The sequence below is a fragment of the Enhydra lutris genome, unplaced genomic scaffold (genome assembly GCF_002288905.1).
Source record: "Enhydra lutris kenyoni isolate GAN:26980312 unplaced genomic scaffold, ASM228890v2 scaffoldscaffold82, whole genome shotgun sequence".
NCBI lineage: Eukaryota > Metazoa > Chordata > Mammalia > Carnivora > Mustelidae > Enhydra > Enhydra lutris.
This window is the reverse complement of record NW_019154166.1, coordinates 101602-122654: the sequence shown is the minus strand read 5'-3', so window position 1 is coordinate 122654 and position 21053 is coordinate 101602. Positions and strand designations below refer to the sequence as shown.

Below are 21053 nucleotides of genomic sequence, written 5' to 3'. Positions count from 1 at the left end.
TAAAGCCTCTGCCTTCGGCTCGGGTCGTGATCCCAGAGTCCTGGGATCGAGCCCCGCATCGGGCTCTCTGCTCAGCAGGGAGCCTGCTTCCTCCTCTCTCTTTCTCTGCCTGCCTCTCTGCCTACTTGTGATCTCTCTCTCTCTCTGTCAAATAAATAAAATCTTAAAAAAAAAAAAAAATGACATAGGAAGGGCACCTGGGTGGCTCAGTGGGTTAAAGCCTCTGCCTTTAGCTCAGGTCATGGTCTCAGGAGACCATCTCAGGATGGAGCTCTGCTCAGCAGGGAGCCTGCTTCACCCCCGACCCCTGCCTGCCTCTCTGCCTACTTGTGATCTCTGTCAAGTAAATAAATAAAATCTTTAAAAAGAAAAAAAATGACAGAGGAGGGGCACCCAGCTGGTTCAGTCAGTGGTGCGTGTGACTCTTGATCTCGAGGTTGTGAGTTCAAGCCCCATGTTTGATGTGAAGATTATTTAAAATCTTAATAACAACAGAAAATAATATAAACATAGTATATGCTTATTGTGGAAAACCATAAAGCGTGTAAGGATGTTGAAGCAGGTCACATCTCCCTTATGCCCCCGACACCTCTGAGTTTGGTCTACGTGCTTTTACACACCTTCAGTGTGTGTGTGTCTGTGTGTGTGTGTGTCTGTCTCTCTCTGCAGATGGGATCCTACTGTCATTCTGTCTTCTAACAGGCCTTTGTTTGACTTCCTGTATCGTGGTGTCCTTCCCTGTGAAAGCACAAATCTTTATCATCTTACTGGCTACCGTTCTGTTGTTTGGAGTTCTGTAATTTTCGTAACTGAATCCTCCTTGCGATCTGGCTTTGCTGCTGTGAGCAGCGGATGTCCTTATGCAGTATGGTGAAAATCACTGTCATCCTGTGTGGTCTGTAGCGCGGAGTCGTGGAAGTTGAGTTTTGTGTTCTAAGGAACGGCTTCTTCATGTACCGATAGTTGTCGCTTTCTGCTTGGGGCGGGTTCCTCTGGCTTCTGCGAGGAGCGTGTGCGAGGCCTGCGCGGTCCCAGCGTTGCTGGCCGGGTGGGTACTTGGATGTCTGGAGACGGGCAGGCTTGCCGCGGTCCGCAGAACCTGTGCTGGTTGCGGCGGAGAGGCTGCTCAGGTAACCAGCCCGCACAGCTTCTTGCAGGAGCCAGAGTGAATGAGCTGACGAAGCATCGCCAGACGGCCCTCCATCTCGCCGCCCAGCAGGACCTGCCCACCATCTGCTCCGTCCTCCTGGAGAACGCAGTGGACTTTGCTGCTGTGGATGAGAATGGAAATAACGGTGGGTGCCCTCCGCAGTGCCCCTAGTCTGGAGGTCGAGGTGCCCTGCACCCTGGCCTGCCCTCCTCGGGGAGGCTGGTTTCCACAGCAGCAGAGCTGTGGCAGGGAGGGCTCTGGGCTGGGCTCCCTTGGACTGTTCCGGGCAGCTTCCTCCCAAGCCCTGCGGTGGTTTCCGGTGAAGCCCTGAAGTCTTTGCTCCGGGTGACTGCAGACGCAGAGTGTGCGGTCTGCCGGGGCTGTGTGCATGACTCTGGTCTGGGGGGTGGTGAGACTGGGCAGCCGTGGCTGTGTGAGTGGACGGGGGCTGCTGTGGCTGCGTCCTGTTCCGAGGGAGGTTGTAAAGAGGCCATGTTTCCCGTGCCGGTCCTGGGCTTGCCCAGTAAGAGGGTTTACCCTGCAGCTCTGCATCTCGCGGTCATGCACGGTCGGCTCAACAACATCCGGGTCCTCCTGACCGAGTGCACCGTGGACGCCGAAGCCTTCAACCTGCGGTGAGTGTGTGTGGTCGGAGCAGAGGCCTGGGCTCCACGCCACCTGGCCTGCCCTCACCGCCATGGTCCCCGTGCCTCGCAGGTCCACACTGTAGGACTAACTGGCTAGTAGCGCACTTGACCGACTTTGGTAGCTCGGAGTGTTTCTTTCTGAAAAATACTTTGTAGAGAAACTTTGACGACCTAGTCAGTGTTCTTAAATTTATCCGGCATCACAGGGGTCAGAAAATTACATCTTTTGTGCGTGACCCCGCTTTTCCCACTTGCTCTGCCAGCGGCCAGTCGCCACTGCACATCCTGGGACAGTATGGCAGAGAGAATGCAGCGACCATCTTCGAGCTGTTCCTGGAGTGCATGCCCGAGTACCCTCTGGATAAGCCGGATGCAGAAGGGAACACGGGTACGTCAGCGTACGTGGCTGCCGTCCCCACTCCCTGGGCTCCCGCCTTCCGGAAGGACAGGAGCCTGGGCACACACGTCATCCTTGGAGGGCACCTGCCTGCGCATCGGGAGGGGCTCTTGGAGCATCTGTCCCTGGAGCCCCTGTGGCGTTCTGCAGTGTCTGATTTGGGGCACATGCATGTCGGAAGTGTCTGGAGAACTCCCCAGCCACGCTCCCGTCCGCACGCCTGCCTTCCTGTGTTTCCTGTCCTCCTCTGCCCCTTGTCTGGCCCTGCACGCACTTCCGGGGCGGGGGGGGTGTGCTGTGGTGTGTGTTGATGGGCTTTGGAAACGTGGCCCGTTTCGCACATAGGGGCAGGAGTCCTGTGGAGGCCCTCCTGTGGCACTGCTCCGGTGCCCACGGTCATGGCACTAACTCGTGTGGTTGTCCCCGCGTTTCTGAGGGAGTCTTGCATGTAGACGCTTGTGCAGTGCCTGCAACCCCCCGTTAGCAGTGCAGGCAGGGCGTCTCCATTTTTCAAGTAGGGAAACGGGTGAAACCGGCCTGGGCTCCCAGACCCCTGCGCCGCTGCCGCGCTCCCGTTCATTCTTCCTCCTGCTAGACAGCGCCGCCTCGGCCTTTGGCAGCAGCGTGGCATCCCAGGAGCGTCCGGAACCTTCGACGGGCGCACGTATCCTGTCTGTTCTTGGCCTTGGTGTGTGAATGTGTTGTGCTGAGCCTGGGTCTGAGGGGAGTGGGTTGTGGGCCCGGCACCCGCTGCTGTGCACCGCTGCCCAGGAACCGGAAACGGGCAGGCGGGCACTTCTTGTCGGGCTTAAGTGCACAGACCCGGTTCCCAGTGCCTTGCTCTGTTCTCGGTGGTGCCGCTGGGCACTTTTGTGACCTCTCTGTGCCTCTTCCCTCATTTGAAATCATCGCCCCGTCCGTCTGCACCGTTGAGAGGACGGAGTGAAGGGGGGAGTGCAGGGTGTTAGCGAGGGAAGCGACAGGCCAGCAGGGGCCTGGCCGGAGCCTGGGAGCCCAGAGGGCTGGCGCCTGCACAGGAGACCTCCCCGGGGTGGAGGGTGAGCCCAAGCTGACTTTACTCTCCACGTATTCTGGTGTTCTTGTGTCATGTAACTAGGGCTTTGTCCCCTCGAGTGCGTTCCAGAGGTGGGCAGCTGAGACAGAGGCCTTCCTTCCAGGCCTCCTCCCGCGTCTGGTCTCTGCTCACGTCTCTGGAGTGGCGTGCTCACCGGGCTCCAGAGCGGCCCTGCGTGCCCCGGGCTCCTGGCCCTGGACTGGACAAAGCTGCGTTCCCCATGGAGGTTTCCCAGAGTGTCCGCAGGGCCTTTGCCGGCACGCGCGCTGCCAGGGCCTGTGCTCCCCTCAGCCGGGCCTGGGTAGGAAGGAGCCCTGCTGCTGTTTCGTTTTCCAGTGCTGCTCTTGGCGTACATGAAAGGGAATGCCAACTTGTGCCGCGCCGTCGTCCGCTCTGGGGCTCGCCTTGGGGTCAACAATAACCAGGGAGTCAACATTTTTAACTACCAGGTCGCCACGAAGCAGCTTCTGTTCAGACTGTTAGGTGAGTGGCTCCTTCCTGCTCCTCCAGGGCACACGGTCCCGGTGTGGGTCGTCTAGATGTCCTGGTGACCTCTGAACCCCAGAGTGCGCCTGTGCGTTCCTGGCCCTGTATATAGCTTCCTGTGAGGGCCGTGGTGGGAGAGGGGCTGTGAGCAATCTCTTCCCAGAGTGCTCTCGGGCCCCATCTGCTCCCGGCTCCCCGATCCCACCAGCGATCCATGAACTCCTGGGTCACCCGTGCACGAGTCCAGCAGTCCCTGCACGTCTATGTCCAGGCTCTCCGTGTCCTCTGGGACAGCCTTCTGCTTCTGCCCCCACTGACCCCACCCACCCCGTTCCCTCTGTGGCAAGGAGAGCTGCACTCTGCATGGTCTTGTATTTGCCAGCATCACCCTGTCCCTGTTGAGGTGGCAGTGGCGCCGGGTGGACCTGTCCAGCGTCCCCGAGTGGTCCACAGCAGAGCCGGTGCCCATGCACGGTTCGTCTCACACCCCTGCCCTTCGCAGCGCATGTGGGCCGCCTTCTCAGAGCTCAGGGCAGGAGCCATCCGGGGCGCTACTGTGGAAGGTGCTGGGTGGTGACCAGCCCTGCGCTGTTCCTGCCGTGAGGTCAGGCCACGTGCACAGGCAGGGCGCTCTGGGCAGCAGAGAGCTGGCGTTCAGCCTGGAGATGAGTCACGGTTCTGTTATGCGTGCTGGTCACTCCTAGCCCGAATGCTCCGCAGCCCACACCAAGCCCTCAGCCGCTCTTGCCTCCTCCCGGCCCCTCGTCGCCTATGGTGCTCACTCTAGGTCTGTCCCTTCCCCGCTGGCCCCTTGCTGTGTGGCCTCTGCTGGTCTTCCCAGCCTGCGGTCTCTCTCCCACTGTGCCTCCTGCTCTGGCCGCCCCTGGTTGCCCAGGTCCCCCCGCAGACGCTGTGCTGTCACAGCGTTGAGCACTGCCCCTCCTGCCCCAGCCTGCCTGGCAAGTGCTAGGGCTCCAGAGCCTTCCCCCGTGTCGCTCCCACGCCCACGTCACTGTGACGGCCCCCAGGTCGCCTGGCACTGTCACTTTGATGGGGACAGGGCCTCTCCGCCCATCCTTGCAGACATGCTGTCCAAGGAGCCTCCATGGTGCGATGGGTCCACCTGTTACGAATGTGCCGCCAAGTTTGGAGTCACGACTCGCAAGCATCACTGGTAAGGCCCCAAGGTTGCCCTCCAGAGGGGCAGTGGCTCTCCTGTCCCTCCCTGCTTCTGCCTTTCTCCGCAAGAAGCCATGGACCTGCCAGGGCCCTGCGCTGGTGACGCTGCCGTGGCCGGTGCGTGCAGGAGGGCGGGGGGCTTGGCTGCGTTGAAAGCCGAGGGGCTGGGCCCATGAGGACGAGCCCGGTGTTGGGCTGTGCCGAGCGGCTCTTGTTTTTTGGATTTTTTTTTTTGGCTCTTGGTCTTTGACGAGCCTTCCTCGCAGGCGCTGTAACGTGTGTGTGGGGCTGGTGGTACTGCCGTGGCCGCTGGAGGCCCCCTCACGCCCCCTTGCTTTGCTTCCACAGCCGCCACTGCGGACGCCTTCTGTGCCATAAATGCTCAACCAAGGAGATTCCTATTATAAAGTTTGATCTGAACAAGCCCGTGAGGGTTTGCAACATTTGCTTTGATGTACTGACTCTGGGGGGGGTCTCTTAGGGATCCCCCAGGCCACATCCCGGTCGCCTCGCCGGCAGCTGCTCTGCTCAAGAGCCTGACCCACCCAGAGCAGGAGCTGGCCGTCCCGTCTTCCTGCGGAACAGACTGAACAATGAAGGACCCAGGGGGGATTGACCCCATTACAAGGATTCCATTGGGTTGTCCGTGTGTCCGACTGTGATCAAGGTCACTGGATGACTTGGTGGACCAAGCCGTGTCGTCTCAGCGGCACCTGTGACAAGAGTTGGACCCCATTCTGCTTGCAACATACAGGGACACTTGGAAAACCCCTCCCCTCCCAGTAGTTTAGTGTCCGTGTGGAGCAATCCCGTGGTCTTCCTGCGCTGGCGGCCGGGCGGGCGGGACCCCGCGGGGGGGTGGCTGGCGGCCCCATGAGCGCTGCCTTCGCTCTGGGTAAGTGGCAGCACAGTGTTTCCTCAAAGATTATAGGATCCTCTTGCCCCAAGGCTTGTTTTTTAAACGTGAGCTGATATTTTTAGTGAGTTCCCCCTTTAAAAAAGGTGAAATCTTTATAAACAGGGTTCAGAGATGAGAGCTGAAAAATCGTGGCCTTAACAACCGAAAGCTTTACCTGGGTTCAGGAGCGCAGCATCTGGTTCTCTCGTCTGGCCGCATGCCGTGCGTGGAGGCCTCGCTCTGCCATCAGGGCATGCTGGTGGAGGCACACTATGTGTTGCATGACATGTAGAGCTGCGCTCCGGGGGGTTCGACGTCCACACCTGTACTCAGAGGCCACCTTGCACACGCACGCGCTAGTGACTCTGACGATTGGCCCTGATAGGGCCACAGCGCGCACAGGACTGCCGGGCATCCCCGGGAACCTGCGGGTCACCCGGGCCCAGTGGTGGGGTGTTAAGGGGGATTGTGTGGCCTCCGGCTGGCAGGCACAGGGGCCCACGGTTCATGGAGGCTTGCCTAGCGGGTGCGAGCAGGTTTGGAACACGCTGGCTTATCCGTGGAACGAGGCCCCTGAGCTTTGGGGGCCTTCGTTGCTGCTAGTGCGTGTTGCTAACCCTGTGGCGCTGAAAAGCTCCTTTTGAAGGTTTAGCCAGTTTTTAAAAAATGCACATTTAGAGAAACTTCTACCACTGCTTTACAGAAAGAAACTCTGAGATGAACACGTGTGCCCGTGAGTTACTCTCAGAGCTTAGCAGCGTCGATCGTAACGCCGACTTTTCAGACCGTGAGCAACCACTACATTGTTTTTGCGCTAATGAAGTGTGGGTGTATGTGTAAAGGGACTAAATATCTTGGCAACAGCCTGCTTTTCTTGGTTTGTTTTTTGGACGGTGGTCTGTTGTCTCTGTTGCTGTAGATTTATACAGTCTGTTGCCTAAATGTGTGTGTAAAACAAGCTGATAAGCCAGAGTGCTACTTTTTAATATTTCTGTCATTTATGAGACATATATGCTTTCTATGTTAATATGAGCTTGTGCACAATGTTTAAAAGAATCAGAAGAGTCCCCTGGTCCTCTAAAGTGTGTGACACGTTTCCTGTAGAACTTCTGCAGAGGAACAACTAGTCTTGGCAGACACTTGACCATGTGAGGCCCGTGGTCAGCTGAGCAGGACCATGAGGAAGTAGGGCTTCGTGAGGTAGACCGGTTCTTTAGCTGGAAAGTAAGATAATTATGCTTCAGATGTGAATCGAGGCAGTTGGTACTTTTATGCTTGCTCTTTCCACATTCAGGGTGGAGAGCGGAGGCTGGGAAGCCCATCAGGGATCGGGCTGACGTCCCGCTCCTGCCCTGCCGTTACCAGTTTTAGTAGCCGTCTTGCCTCTTGTTGCACTTAAGTCCTCAAGTCCTGTCTAAAATACGCCGAGGCCAGCTCCTCTTTGTTCCGGTCCGGGGATGGCAGAGGTGCCGGGTGGCCCCAGAGTGGGCAAGCGTTTTGGGAGTTCTGCATGGCTTCGCTGTGTCCTTGAACATGCGGCAGGACCACGGGGTTCTTGCTGGGCTGCACGAGGCGGGTTCTGTGGCGGCTGCCTGTGGGGCTCTCGCGTCCCAGCCCTTGCTGGCACTGGCCATGCTGCACGACTGCGGGGCCGTCCCCGTGTCACTTCGGCCTGTAGCCCAGCTGCTAGCGGCAGCATCTCACTTGCAGTCCTTGAGAGAGCTGCTGGTTGCCCCGAGGTCCGGCGTGCGCATCTGCATGTTGCGCCGCCTCAGCTCGGCCGGCCTCCTGCCCGGCGCCAGGCCCACTGCATGGCGACCTCCGCCTCGGCCCGCGTGCGTGCCCGCGGCCTCACCTAACTGGCTGCAACTCCCAGCGCGGGAACTGGCCACCCAACTTAAGTGCCTACACTTGGGACTTTCCGGTTCTGGTGGTCTGGGCAGACGACGGGGCAGAACGAGTGCTGCGTCCGGGGTCTGCGGCCTGCGCGGTGTCTCCCCGCCACACGCTCCAGCAGTGGGGTCCCTGTGCCCGCTGGCCCTCTACCTCAGCCCCAAGTCCCTGTGGCCGTGCCTGCGTGGAGGCCAGCGGCCCAGCAGGTCGGCCACCTCTCTGCACGCGCCCCCGCCTGGCCTGCCGCCTGGGACCGCGCCGGCCTGGTCCTTAGGCGCAAAGTGGGGGGCGCGCCTCAGGAGGGGCTGCGTGAGTATTAGACCCAAGGGGTGCACGGGGCCCCCAGACGACGGTGGTACCACGCAGGGCAGTGGGACGCGGTCCTCACGGGAACTGAAGGTCTTCCGGGACCGGGACTGCTCCCCTCATGACGGGCCCCTCCGCGGGGGCAGGGGCTGGGAAGCCACATGTCATCGTCATTTAATGCAGTAATCGCAAGGAGCCAGTGCTTGACCAGATGCAAACTGAACACCGAAGCAGCCCCCAAAGTCGTCACACAGCCTTAAAGACGTTCTCCGGAAGATCGCTGCCTGCGCGCTCCCTTTGGTCGCACAAACCCCGCGCTGACCTGTTGCACTCGGCACACAGGCTTTGTAGCAGGGAGACCTGGCTTGGCACCCGCTGGGCTTCGTAGCTGGTCCTCTTGTGGCAGAGGCATCTGGCTGGCTGTTGCCATGACAGCTGTGCACGGCGGGGAAAGGGTGGTCTCGGGGCAGGGGCAGGAGGTGCGCGTTTGGGAGGATCCCTTGGGCTTCCTGCCACGCAGGGCGGTGCTCCGTGCAGGACGGCGGCCTTGGGGTGGGACCTGGAAGGCGCCAATCAGTGGTGGTCTCTTGGAGTCTGCGTCATGGAATGTATTTTTTAAATACTGATATTTGCATTTTCTGTAACCATTCCTTACAATAAGATGAGGTAAAATTGTGCATTTAAAGTGGAAACTTCAGCAAGACATTTGTAGTCACTTTTTAATGCAGAAATACCAATAAGCATTAAAAACGGATTTTTAACTCCTGACATGTGAACCCACTTCTTGAATAGCTCACCCTCTAGGAAAGTTGGAATTTCCAGCACTTTTTGGAAGCACGTTGATGGCCGCAGTCCCAAAGTACCTGTACTAGGCGTGAGCGACCAGCCACCTGGACGTGCCCGGGGCCGACATCAGCCCAGGCAGCCACGCTTCCTCTCCGACCCCTCCCTCGGTCCCGGCCCCAGGCAGCGTTCTGCTCGCCCTGGTCTAGCGGGCGGATTCCAAGAAGACTAGGGGAAGTTCGGGGACTCGAGGACCAGAGCTGAGGGGCTCACAGAGCCCCTGAACAAATCCTGCGACTCTTGCCACGCCCCGGGCCCTCGCGTGTGCTGGTCTTCCGTCTTCCAGCCTGTCCCCCCGGGGTTCAGACCCGCCGTGGAGACGGAGACGGAGCTCGTTCTCTGCTGGCTTCTCTCACGGCTGACAGGCACGGTTAAGTGCCTCCAGGGGACAAGCCCGCGTAACCCTCACAGCCGCCCTGGAGGGGAAGGCTAGTCGGAAGGTGTGTGAACCCATGAGAACCCCGAGAACGGGGCCGGCACAGACCCTGCACTGCCCAGCGAGGGGAGGGCGCTGGCTCTCCGCTCTGCTGTTCCTGACGCACCGACAGTACTGGCAAGTTCCCGGGCCTCGGGGCCTTAGTGCCTGCATCCGTGGAGTGGGAGCGGTGACCAGTCCTTCCCGGCTCACAGCCCCCCCGAGGGAGGTCATCAGAAATGGGTGACGTGCCCGCCTCTGATGCAAGGACACAAGGTCCCCTCCACTGGGAGCTGACGGGGGCGGAGGGTTTGCTTCATCTTGGTCTGAGCGGCACCACGGATTTCGGGACAGACAGGGTCCAGCCTGTGTGTGGGGCCTTCCAGGTCCCAGAGCTAAACAAGTCAGGGGTGGGCAGTGGTCCGGAATGGCTCCCTCTGGGGGGGCAACCCTGCCCCAGAGGGCGGGACGCAGACGCGGGGGAACCGCTCAGCTCAGCTCTGCTGTGCGCCTGCTCTGGGCCCTCCGAGGGCCAGCAGACAGGTTGAAGGAGAACAGATGAAGCCCCCGCCCAGGATTATCTCCCTCACAAGCCATCTTCCCAGCTAGAACTGCCCTGGGGGCCTCCTCTGCCGAGCTCTGCCCCCGGAGGCTGCCTCTGGAAGAAAGCTGCCACCCCAGGAAGCCCGAGCTTCATCCAAGCAAGCCCGAGCCCGCCACCCCACATGAGGAGCACTTCAAGGTCAAGTCCGTGTGGTGGCGAAGAGGAAGTGAGCCGCCTGCAGCTGGGGCAGTGGGGTGCCTGGGGCCCTCCATGGCTGCACTAGGCCGGGATGGGGGGGCAGGTGTCTCATTCGGCTCATTTCCATTGCCAGTTTGTTTTGGGAGAGTCTGCACTTCTCTGGGCCAGCCCCCACACTGGCCCTTGTTCCCACCCCGAGGATGGCCTCTGGGGCTCTAGCAGGGCTCCCGCTGCCCACTGTATCCTCCATGAGGTGATCCTCCCCTGCCCCCCCACCCCCCAGCACCCAGGTGCCTGCAGGGACGGAGCAGTATGGAAGGACACACACAGCACTGAGTTGGGGCAAGAACCTGGAACACGAGGCCCCGCTCCACTGCTCGGTGCTGCCCATCTGTGCACTTACCCCGGGCTGGGTACCAGGGGTACAGGACACCAGGCTGGGGAGCCCTCAGTCCCTGTGCAGGGAGAGTGGCCGATGGGAAACTCAGGATGTCATCTCAGAACAAGGCTGCCACAGACACAAAACCCAGCTGGCAGGCCAGGGTGCACAGGTGGTGGGAGGTCACTGAAGGTGTGTGTGTGGGGGGGAACGCCCTGGCCGTCCAGGGTGACTGCTCACAGCAGCACAGAGGGTGGTGTGGGAGGCAGGACATGGACGCTCGCCGCATCCAGGCAAGAAAGGACAGCTGGGAGCTGGGGAGGTTGCTGGGGTCGTCACATGGTGTGACAAGGGGTATATGGCCACGGAGACCTCACCAGGTGACCAAATTCTAGAAACGTAGGGTCAGGGTGCCTGGGAGTGCTCCAGAGAGCTGCCAACCTGACGCAGCTGAAGTCGGAGTGAGAAGACCCGGGGGTGCGCTCATTGGCCCAGAGGGCGTCTGGGGGAGAAAAAGGATCAGGCAAGAGCCAAGGGAGGGTTTCTCGGAGGTCCTCAAGCATGGCCAGTCCGGGACCAGTATGGCCGAGGGGTGAGGAGGGCAGAATCCAGCCTGCCACACAGCGGGCGGGGGCCAAGGGGCGTGGGCCGCAAGCACACGCCCGAGCTTATGGTTTCAGTGGTGGCCAGAGGCGCATCAGAGTCGGAGGAGCGTTTCCTTTGGGAGGGAAGCAAGGGTTTGGTGCATGGGGGGTGGGGGGAGAGCGGCAAGGAAGGAGGGGGTGGGGGCGCAGGCAGGTCCCCAGGAAGAAGCTCCTCCAGTCGGTCGGTCGGCACAGGGGTGATGGCTGGCCCTGGAGGGGAGTGGCAGCGCGGCGCTGAAGCCACTTCTCGTCAAAAAGCAGGCTTCCCCCACCTAATTCTGAACGTTGATGAGAAAGATCATCCTCGCTTCAGACTGTCGCTCAGGGGCGTCTGGATCTGCCGCCCCCTCTGGGATCAGCCAGCCCCCTCTGGGATCAGCCCGCCCCGTTTCGCCCACGTCTCCAACTAGACGTGGCCCGGCTCAGGGTGGAGGTAAGGTCCGGGCTCGGATAAGCCTGGGGGACCCGGGGCTTCTCTGGATGCGGCTGCCCGTCTCTGAGGTGTAGGGGAGTGATGCTGTCCCTCCTTGGCTGGTGCCCCCAGGGCCCTGACTGGCAGGGGGGCCCAGCATGCCCGATAGTTTAGTGGCTCAGATCTGGGCGCGCGCCTGTCCGAGGGCTCTGAAGGACGGTGAGTGGGTCATAAGCAGGCTGACCGGGGACCAGGCAGGTTGGCACACTCTGGCCTCAGCCACGGAAGCGTCAGCGTCCAGACCCAGGCAGGGTTCTCTGTGGCTCCCCGCCATCCGGGGCACTGGCTCACGGCGGGAAGGAGCAGCTGCTGGCCAGGGGTGGGCAGCCCGTGTACTCGCCCAGGCCGGGATGGTCCAAGTCCCCACGGTTTGTGTGCGCGGGGAGGCCAGGTGCCTGGCCGCTGGGGGGTCCGGTCGTTCTCACGCACACACAGTGGGGCTCCTTGGCTCCTGGCTTGTACAGCTTCCGGGGGACCCCGACCCAGTCTCTGCTCACGCCTCCGCTGAGGACAGAACAGAGATGACGGCTTAGCAGCAGGAACTCCTGAGTCTCTGGGGGTAGAGAGCAGGGGAGGCCACCTGGCGTTTTCCCAAGGCGGGGGTCTGCGGCGTGCGTCCCCTGACCTTCCGGCTCTCCTGACTTCCTCCAGTGTCCCCTGCCGTGGGCAGAGTCCACCACCCTGTCCTGGCGCTCCCGGGCCCTGCCCTGCACCTTCCCAGGCCCCACACTGCTAACCCCCGGGGAATGCTCGCCCCCGCTGGCCTGTGAGCGGCACCCTAGTGCCTCTCACCCTCCCTCCCTCCCCCTCCCTCCACACCCATTCCCTGTCTGAACTCAGGCCTCCTTTGTCGCTTCTGCAGGGAGGTAAAACGACAGACGGGGCTAAGGCAGAGGGACAGGGTGGGCTCACTGGGGCAGGGACAGCAGTGACGCCGGAGGGGGCCACCGAGCCTGACAGACAGGCCCTCCGGTGGGCAGGCCAGCTTCCTTGAGCCCCTCTGTGTGGAGAGCAGGCCCTGTCTCTTCAGAACTGGAGAGCAGCTTTCCTCCCGACCCTTCGGGCCTGCTCCCTGCGCCACGGTGGAGGAAGCGGGACAGATACAGGCCTGGCCTGGGGAGAGACGGCAGCTCCGGCTGTTGGCTCTTGTCGCACAAGGGATCCGCCTCCAGGAGGGCAAGGGGGGCTCCGCATGGATGTGCACAGCTTACACCTCAGGGAGGCGCTTCCCGGCCCTTCTGGGGGAGAGCTGGGCTCGCACTCAAGGCCCTTCAAGCTTGCTGTGTGGGCCAGGGGGCCGGGGTCCGTCTTATGGGGAGTTAAGGGGCCTGAGGGCCTGAGGATTTGGGCAGAAAACACTGGTTTCTCCTTCAGCTCCCCAAGCCTGGACTAATCCCTGGGGCATTTGCCCTGACTGGGCTCCGCTCGCCGATCTCTGTGGGAAAGGGCTTCTCGGAGACACTCGGCAGTTGCCATGTTTCCAGAACAGGGCTCGGGGCATCAAGCCATGGCCAGCCCCGCCTCCTTGTCCCCATGTGCCAAAGGCAGCCCTGATTTGTGTGGACCAGGAGCGACAGAGGCCTTAGGTGGGTCTCCAGGCCAAAGTGAGCCTTTCTACTTGGACCTTCTCATCCCCAGGCCGGGTTTCTGGGCAGTTCAAGCAAACCACACACACACACCTGGGTCCCCCCGCAACCTCCCCTGGTTGTCAGGGACCCCAGAAGCCTCAGACACCAAGGCACTGTTGAGACCCGCTCCCCAGAGCACCTGTGCTCTGGAAGAGCCCGCCTGGGTGGGCAGCCGGGCTACAGCGTCACCGAGCTGGACAGGATGAGTCACACAGGTGCCTGCGTACCTCTCCGGGGAGCACCAGAGCCGGCCGCCCCTCCTGGAGCTCCACTCAGCATTGCACGGTGGGAATATCTGCTTCTCCTCCAGCGCCCGTCGGCCCGCCTCTGCGCCTTGGGAGATCATGGCCTCCACGCGGCTCAGTGCGGGGGTGGGGAGGCCGTCCTCTCCGTAGAACCTTCCTGTCACCCTTCCTGCAAGGACGGAAGAGCCAAGCTCAGGGTCGAGGAGCGACGGACACAGCACCTCGCCCCCACAGTGAAGCCCAAGCTCCCAGGGTTTCGGGCTCCGGACTGAGAACTCTCGATGTCTGACAAGACCCCGCAGAGATGGGCCTCCAGGCGCGGGCTCCCCTACATGGGGGCCGCCGACCCTTCCCATGTGCAGATGGCGCTTTCCCGGGGGCAGAGCCGCACGTGACTCCTTCCTCGGTGCTCCACGGTGCTGGAGGCACGCGGGACGTGTTGCATCAACACACAAGGGACGGGCTCCTTGCGTCCAGGGCTCTGCTCACCCACCGTCCACTCCGACAGGCCTCTCTGGGGTCGGCTCTAAAGGGGCCACAAGGCACCCCCACAACACTACTCAGTCCGTTTTACTTACACACAGCCCTATCTGGAATTGTGTGGCTGGTTTACTTGTTCACGAGTCTATCCCCCATCCCCAGCAAGGCCCCAGCATTCAAAACAGCCCAGTGCAGAGCACTCGTGTTCCGTGCTTGTTAGGCCACACGGGGGGATCAGGGCGCTAGCCGCAGCCTGTAGCCCGAATCGGTCTTGCGGAAACCTCTCCCCCGGAGGATCTCTGTGTGCCTGGCGACAAAACCGTCGTGCTAGGTTTTAGCCATGAGACCCACAGAGAGGCAGGAGTCCTAGAGGCAACAGAGAAAGAGCTGGAGAAGCCGTGTCCTGAGAACGGGGTCACCACTGGCGAGGGCTCCCAGCCAACACTGTATCCAGAACACAGAGACTCATCTGCCTCCCATGTGCCTGAGGCTGGGCCCCGGCTGCCGAGTCGCCCTCCGTCCTCACCGTCGTGTGTGCAGGTAGTAAGCTCCCTCCCCTGACGGGGCTCTTCCAGGCCCGAGCGATCCTGCCCCCACCCGCCTCCTGCAGAACGAGCCAACAGCTGTAGGACCCGCACTCAGCTCCTCCCGGGTCCGGTCCCCATCACTCATCCACGGCAGGCATTCAAGTACACGCCAGCCCTGGTCCGGAGCCCTCCCCTGACCGCCTGCCTGCATGCACGCTAACCCTGGCCAACCACGGCAGAGCTCCCCAAACTCCAGGATGACACACCTGGTCGGGCCACCTGTGCCCACTCTCAGGGCTCTACTCTTACTCTCTGTGTTAGGAGGCCCTTTCCTTACTAACCTGGCAGTACTGCAAGCAACCTCCCGGGGAAAAGGGAGAAACCAGCCTCCTGGAGGTCCCCAAAGTGCCCAGTCCCTCCAGTGCACACGTGGCTGTGGCTACATGAATGACCTGGGACAGCCGGCTGGAAACACAGAAGGGGATATGCAGGCCGGGAGGACAGGAGCCAACCGAGTGTGTGTGCTGGGGGACTGGACACACAGAGGACCATGCAAGTTCCGGGCAGCTGGATGTGGAGGGAGCAGAGTAGCTGTGTGAAGGCCAAGGTTCTCAGAAATGGAGCCCAGGTGGTCAAGACACAGCAGCTGTCAGAGGCATTAGGGGCAGAGGAAGAACATGTCCCACTGAGACCGCGGGGCTGGTGAGGGCACTGACGTTCCCCAAGAAGTCAGCTGCGACCACCTGGGCTCCAGAGAGGGAAGAGGGCCCAACAGCCCGATTTTCAGTGTTGACAAAGCACTCTAGTGTTTAGACTCTAACATGTCTTTATGTCTTTAGGACACTGTGAGGTGTCTGTTTTGAACGTGACCCTGTCCTTGCTTGCTCCTTGCTGGTGACCCACGTAGTGCTGGGCACAACTGGCTCAACGAATGTTTGGGAGGCAGCTCCTTCGGGATGGACGCAGACTTAAGGCTGGGCTCCTGACAGGGCTAAATAAAACTGTGTTTGTCAAAACTGCCCACAAATGTAGGCTTCAAGCCTTCCTGACTGGGTGCGGCGGAAGCCCGATGCCTGGGGCCCAGCCAGGCTCCCGGAGCTGGTTGTCTGAGATGCTGCAGGCAACCCCTGGCCAGAGGCCAAAGAGGCCAAGGCAAACGGCCGGGCCATCTTCTCCCAAGATCACGAGGGAGGGAAACAAGTGTCCTAGACACTGCCTAGTGTAGACTCATGGCCACACTAACAACCAGAGTTTAAGGGGAAAATGCCATGGGTATTGTGTGGATTTTAAACCTTGGTCCAATCTCCAAAGAACTCTAAGTCTTTTTAAAAACTGCAGAACGGGGCACCTGGGTGGCTCAGTCATTCGTTGAACATCTTCCTTCATCTCAGGTCATGATCCCAGGGTCCTGGGATCGAGCCCGTATCAGGCTCCCTGCTCCACGGGAAGCCTGCTTCCTCCTCTCCTACTCCCCTACTTGTGTTCCCTCTCTGACTGTGTCTCTCTGTCAAATAAATACAATCCTTAAAAAACAAAACAAAACAAAAAAAACTGTGAGACAACTGAATGGAATCTATGGAAATGACCCGTGGGATTACCTACCAACAAATTTGTAATTCTTCTCGTAGAATGAAAGCCAATTTTGAAGGACCAGCACCTCCGAAAACGACAAGTCAGCTACGTCATCCACCAGGCCCGCTTCGGAGTAGTCCCCAGTCACAAACGCCCTGGACGCGTCTCGGCCTGCAGGGGACAGGTTTCCAAACAGATGACCCTGTTGGTCACAGGCACCGTACCAACTCAAGAGCCCATCTTCTGAGAAACATGGGGGATCCCGTATTCCTGATCTCCAAAAACAGCTACCCCCCCCCTTGCTGGCGCAGATGCTCCTGGATCTGCAACACGCTGTGGCGCTTACCCCTGGCGTCGTGTCTGCTCAGCAGTGCTTGGCACAGCTGATCGTGCCCACTTCCATGACACGACGCTCCTGGCCTCTCCCCCTCCCTCATGGGCTTGTCTTCCACCAGCTTTCGGGCTCGGTTCTTGCCCACCTCCTCTGCTCTAACTGCACACCACCCCCCGCCCCCGACAATCTCCTGTGGTTCCAAAACCACCTCTAGGCCAGCGGTCGCCAGGTTGGTATCTTTGGCTCAGACTTCTGAGCTCCAGAGTGGTACATCCCATCATCTAGTAAGCATCACCTAGATGTTCCACAAACATCCCAAGTTCAAAATGTCCACCCTCCACTAATCAGCACCCCAGCCCCAGGAAACCTGCATGTCTTCTAGAATTTCATAGCTCAGGAACTATCAACCAGATACTCAGTCCAGAAATGCAGTCTGCAACAGGGACACCTCCTTTAGCCCTCAAGTCCCAGCAGTCCCCGAGTCCTTCAATTTCCTAAGTAGCCGCATCAGTCTGCCTTTCCGCATCTGCCACGAAGCAGGCCCAGCCTGCCACTGTCCCTCATCCAAACTACTACAGTAAACCCTAGCGTCTCCCCGTACGCTCTTTCCATACAACATGGAGACTGGTATTTTAAATGTGAACTGATGTCATTCTCTTGCTGAAAAATCCTCAGTGCCTTCTTCTTCTGGCGCTGGAATGATGTCCAGATCCCTCAGCGGGCTACTCAGGGCCCTATGGCACTGGCCGGCAGCCTTGCCTTGCCACAAGTCAAGGGGGACAGAGTGTCACCTGAAAAATGTCGATGTGCCATCTGGCGTGCCTTGAGCTTCCCTACTGAGCTTAAACCCAAGGTCACTTGATAGAATGGAGCGCTGAGTCCATTCAGAAGTTCCAAATTGTCCCCATTTCAAAATGTCTGAGCATCTCAGTATGTCCTACAGAAATGGGGCCCTTGAACACTACGCAGCAAGGAGAACTCTTAAAATGATGGCGTCTAGGGCCAAGAATGATGACAGCCATTTACGGCCAATAGCCAAGAGCTAATACTGGCTTTGTGACTCAGCAAGCACCGGACAGACGCATGTGCGGCTAGTGGCGGCACAGGGCTTATAGTGAGGTCCTGCCAAGGTACTGTGATCTGAGTGATTACAGCAGAAATGCCAGCCAATTCTTTTGGGTTGGAAAAAAAATTTATCTAAAATCTGTATTTTCATTAAAAATATGTATTTTTTACAGTTAGGAAAATCTTTTACTTAGTGCTTACTCAGATTTACATAGCTAATAAAAAAGATATTCCCTGACAGCTGGAAAAATGGGTCAGTGATAATATTAACCACACGCTGTGCTCCTCTTCCTCTCCCTCTACTCTTACGTTAGGGCCTCCAGTAACTCAAGTATTTCTTCCTCCTAACACCTGTCACACAAAAATACTTCATCAACTGTTGATGTAATAACTATCCACTGTCGGCCTTTTCTACTGGTCTGCAAGTTTTATCATGGCAGAGAACACACCGACGCAGGACTGATTCCCCGGTGTCTGGCGGTACCTCCTCTTTAGTAATTGTCAGTGAGCACCGGCTGAATGAAATCCATGCACTGACAGTTTTCAGTACGTCCATTCTCACTAATTACTTTCAATAATTCAAACGGGGAAAGAATAGTGTTTCCAACCAATGGTGCTTGGAGAACTGGATAGTGACATGCAGAGAATGAAAACAGACCCGCACCTCACAACATATATAAAATTAACTCCAAACAGATCAATGACATGAATGTATGAGCTCAACCTGTAAAACCCTTGGAAGAAAACACAGGTGTAAATGTTTGTGCCCTTCGGTTAGGTGATGGTTTCTTAGCTAGGACACCAAAAACACAAGCTAACAAAGAAAAAAAATAAACTCGACCAAAATTTTTAAATTTTGTGCATTAAAGCACACTATAAAGAAAGTGAAAAGATAACCTACGGCAGGGGAGAAAATATTCACAAACCAGGGATCTGGTCAAGGTCAGTATCCAGAGTATATAAAGAACTCTCACAGCTCAATGATAAAAAGACAACCCAATTAAAAAGCGGAAAAGGGGGACGCCTGGGTGGCTCAGTGGGTTAAGCCGCTGCCTTCGGCTAAGGTCATGATCCTAGGGTCCTGGGATGGAGTCCCGTATCGGGCTCCTTGCTCAGCAGGGAGCCTGCCTCTCTCTCTCCGCCTCTGCCTGCCTCTCTGCCTGCTTGTGTGCTTTCTCTCTCTCTCTTTCTGACAAATAAATAAATAAAATCTTTAAAAAAAAAAAAAAAAGCGGAAAAGGATTTGAACAGACATCTCTTCACGGACGACACACAAATGTAGTCCGTGAACAGAATCTCTTCACGGACGACACACAAGCACATCAAAAGATGCTCCAGGTCACAGTTATTAGGGAACTGCAATAGTAGAAACCACAATGGGCTACCACCGCAGCAAACCCATTAAACGATATAATCGAAAAGACGGCCAGTTTGGCAAGAATGTGGAGAAACTGGAACTCTACTACACTGATGGTGGGAGTACAGCCACTTGAGGAAGTAATTCGGCAGCGTCTCAAAAAGCGAAACACAAGAGTTGCTACATGAGAACTGCAAACACGCGTCCAAACAGGAATGTGCACACAGATGTTCACAGCAGTGTTTTCATAGCAGGCGAAAAATGGAAATAACCCAGATGTTCAGCAAATGGTGATGAAATATACAAAACGTGGCATATGCATCCAACGGAACATGACCTGGCCACAAAGCGGAGCGCAGGACTGACTGGTGACGATACAGCCGGAATGAACTTTGCAAACGCCGCTTAGCGCAGGAAGCCAGACACGCATGTGACTCTCCCAACAGGCAGATCATCACGTCAGAGGGAAGCAGGCAGTGCTTGCCAGGGGCTGGGGGTCGGGGCAGGGGTCAGAGGGACCGGGCAGTGTCTGGTGACGGATACAGGGTTTCTTTCAGGGGTGACAGAAACTCGTGGAATTAGATGGGGTTGATGTTTGCACAACCTTCGGAATACACGGGAGACGTACGGAATTACATGCTTTAAAAGGGTGGGTTTTACGTTGTGTGAATTACACCGTAACAATGACACCGACACTGGAGGCTGGAATGCACCTCTCTGCCTCCCTGCTGGGCTGTGCGGGTGGTGGGAGCATGGTCTTCCGGACACTCAGCGCCTGGCCCAAGGCGGGCGGTGGCGGGGTCAGGGCGTGGATGCGGAGTGAACGACGGGCAAACTCGGCAGACACTAGAGTGTGGCGCGAAGAGCAGCAACCCCGGGAATGAAAGGGCTCCCACTCCCGCTTGTGCACCCTGCCACGCAGCTGCAACTGGCCCTGACAGGGTTGTGTGGTGGCCCCACAGACCGCCGTCAGCCTGCAGGGGAGCGAGCCTGACCCCAGGCCCAGCTCCCCGCTAGATCAGTGAGATCGGGTCAGTTCCTTCCTTGCTGGGCCGCTTGAGGAGTTTGGCAACGTGGGCTGACCTGAATTCCTTCTCTGTCCAAGTTCTCCCTGGAGCTGGGGCGTGCCTCGTATTTAGGGGACAGAGGCAGCATCCCAACACCAGCCGCCACACCTGTCTGTTCCTTTTCAAACCCCACCCCGGCTGGTGGTCCCAGTCCAGAGCCTGTCAGCGAATCAGCTCCGACGCCCGGGGCCACAGGACACGGACAGGAGACCTTCCACCGACCAGCGCCCCGGGCCTGCCACGCGCGCAGCTTCCCGGATCTGAGCGCCTGCAAGGCCAACCAGTCCATCTCTGGCTCCGGCCCCAGCATCTCCAGCGGACACGAGAGCGTCCGTCCTAGAGCAAGGACGAGTCCCACCCAGGGCACCGTTTTTGGGGAGACCTGGGGAACGCTAAAGGAAGGTGACTTGGGACAGACACATCCTCGAGAGACGACTGGGGTCGGGAGCGGGCCTCGGAGGGCGGGGACGCGGCGTCCTTCCCGGCGGCGCCCGAGCACCGCGGGGCGGCCCCAGCTGCAGGCGGGAGGCCCGTCTCTCCAGCCGACGTCGCGGAGGGCGCTCGGGAAAGGCAGGGCGGGGCGCGCCGGGCTCGCGAGAGACGCCGGAGGGCCCGAGCCGCGGAGCGGGGGCCCCGTCAGCCCGAGGGCCGGCCCGCTGGTACCTGCGAAACCGCTATAGTGGGCCCCAGGCTCGTAGTGCCTCCGGCCGGAGGACACGTCGTAGACGCGGCCCAGCAACGCCAGGTAGAGGCCCGGGTCCCCGGGGCCGCCGCGGTAGCGGGCCAGCTCCTCGGGGACGAAGAGGCGAAGGCCCGCGCGGCCGCTCCACCAGCCCAGCCACCGGGCCGCCGCCGCCGCCGCCGCAACCGCCGCGGCCAGGCCCAGCAAGAGCCCACGCCCGCCGCGCCGCAGCATTCGCACGGCAGGCGGCCTCCGCGCCAGCCACGGCCAAGACGGCAGCGACGCAGGCGTGACGTCCCCGGCCGACGTCCCCGGCGCGACGACCTCGCGCCCCCCAGGGGACAAGGGGGGACTGAAGGGACACCGGCTTGGAAGAAAGACCACTCTCCGGCTCCACTCCCTGGCTTCGCTATTTTTCAGCGTAGGGAGTGAACGTGGAGAGACACGGACTCTGCGACCGGCGAAGGCCCAGCCACGCCTGTTCCCGCCCCCAACAAAGATGGCGGCACAGGAGGCGGCCGGATGACGTAGACGTTAGGACCGACTGGCCCTCTGGGAACTCGGAGTCCC

General features: G+C 59.3%; 2 protein-coding genes across 2 annotated transcripts in view; one reads left to right on the top strand and one right to left on the bottom strand.

Moving 5' to 3' along the window:
- LOC111161208 (ankyrin repeat and FYVE domain containing 1) overlaps positions 1-8799 on the top strand; it is a 75444-nt gene extending 66645 nt beyond the window's left edge. The window contains exons 20-25 of the mRNA XM_022524787.1: positions 1148-1295; positions 1695-1785; positions 2061-2185; positions 3606-3752; positions 4839-4929; positions 5283-8799. Coding sequence (XP_022380495.1) covers positions 1148-1295; positions 1695-1785; positions 2061-2185; positions 3606-3752; positions 4839-4929; positions 5283-5415 — 735 coding nt within the window. The 3' untranslated portion in view covers positions 5416-8799. The remainder of the gene's footprint in view (positions 1-1147; positions 1296-1694; positions 1786-2060; positions 2186-3605; positions 3753-4838; positions 4930-5282) is intronic.
- Positions 8735-20943, bottom strand: LOC111161209 (neuferricin). The gene is made up of 4 exons (XM_022524788.1): positions 20465-20943; positions 16009-16149; positions 13382-13568; positions 8735-12030 (listed from the first exon to the last, which is right to left on the bottom strand). The coding sequence occupies exons 1-4, from the start codon at positions 20715-20717 to the stop codon at positions 11814-11816; spliced, it is 798 nt and encodes a 265-aa protein (XP_022380496.1). The 5' UTR covers positions 20718-20943; the 3' UTR covers positions 8735-11813.
- Positions 20944-21053: the final 110 nt, after the last annotated feature.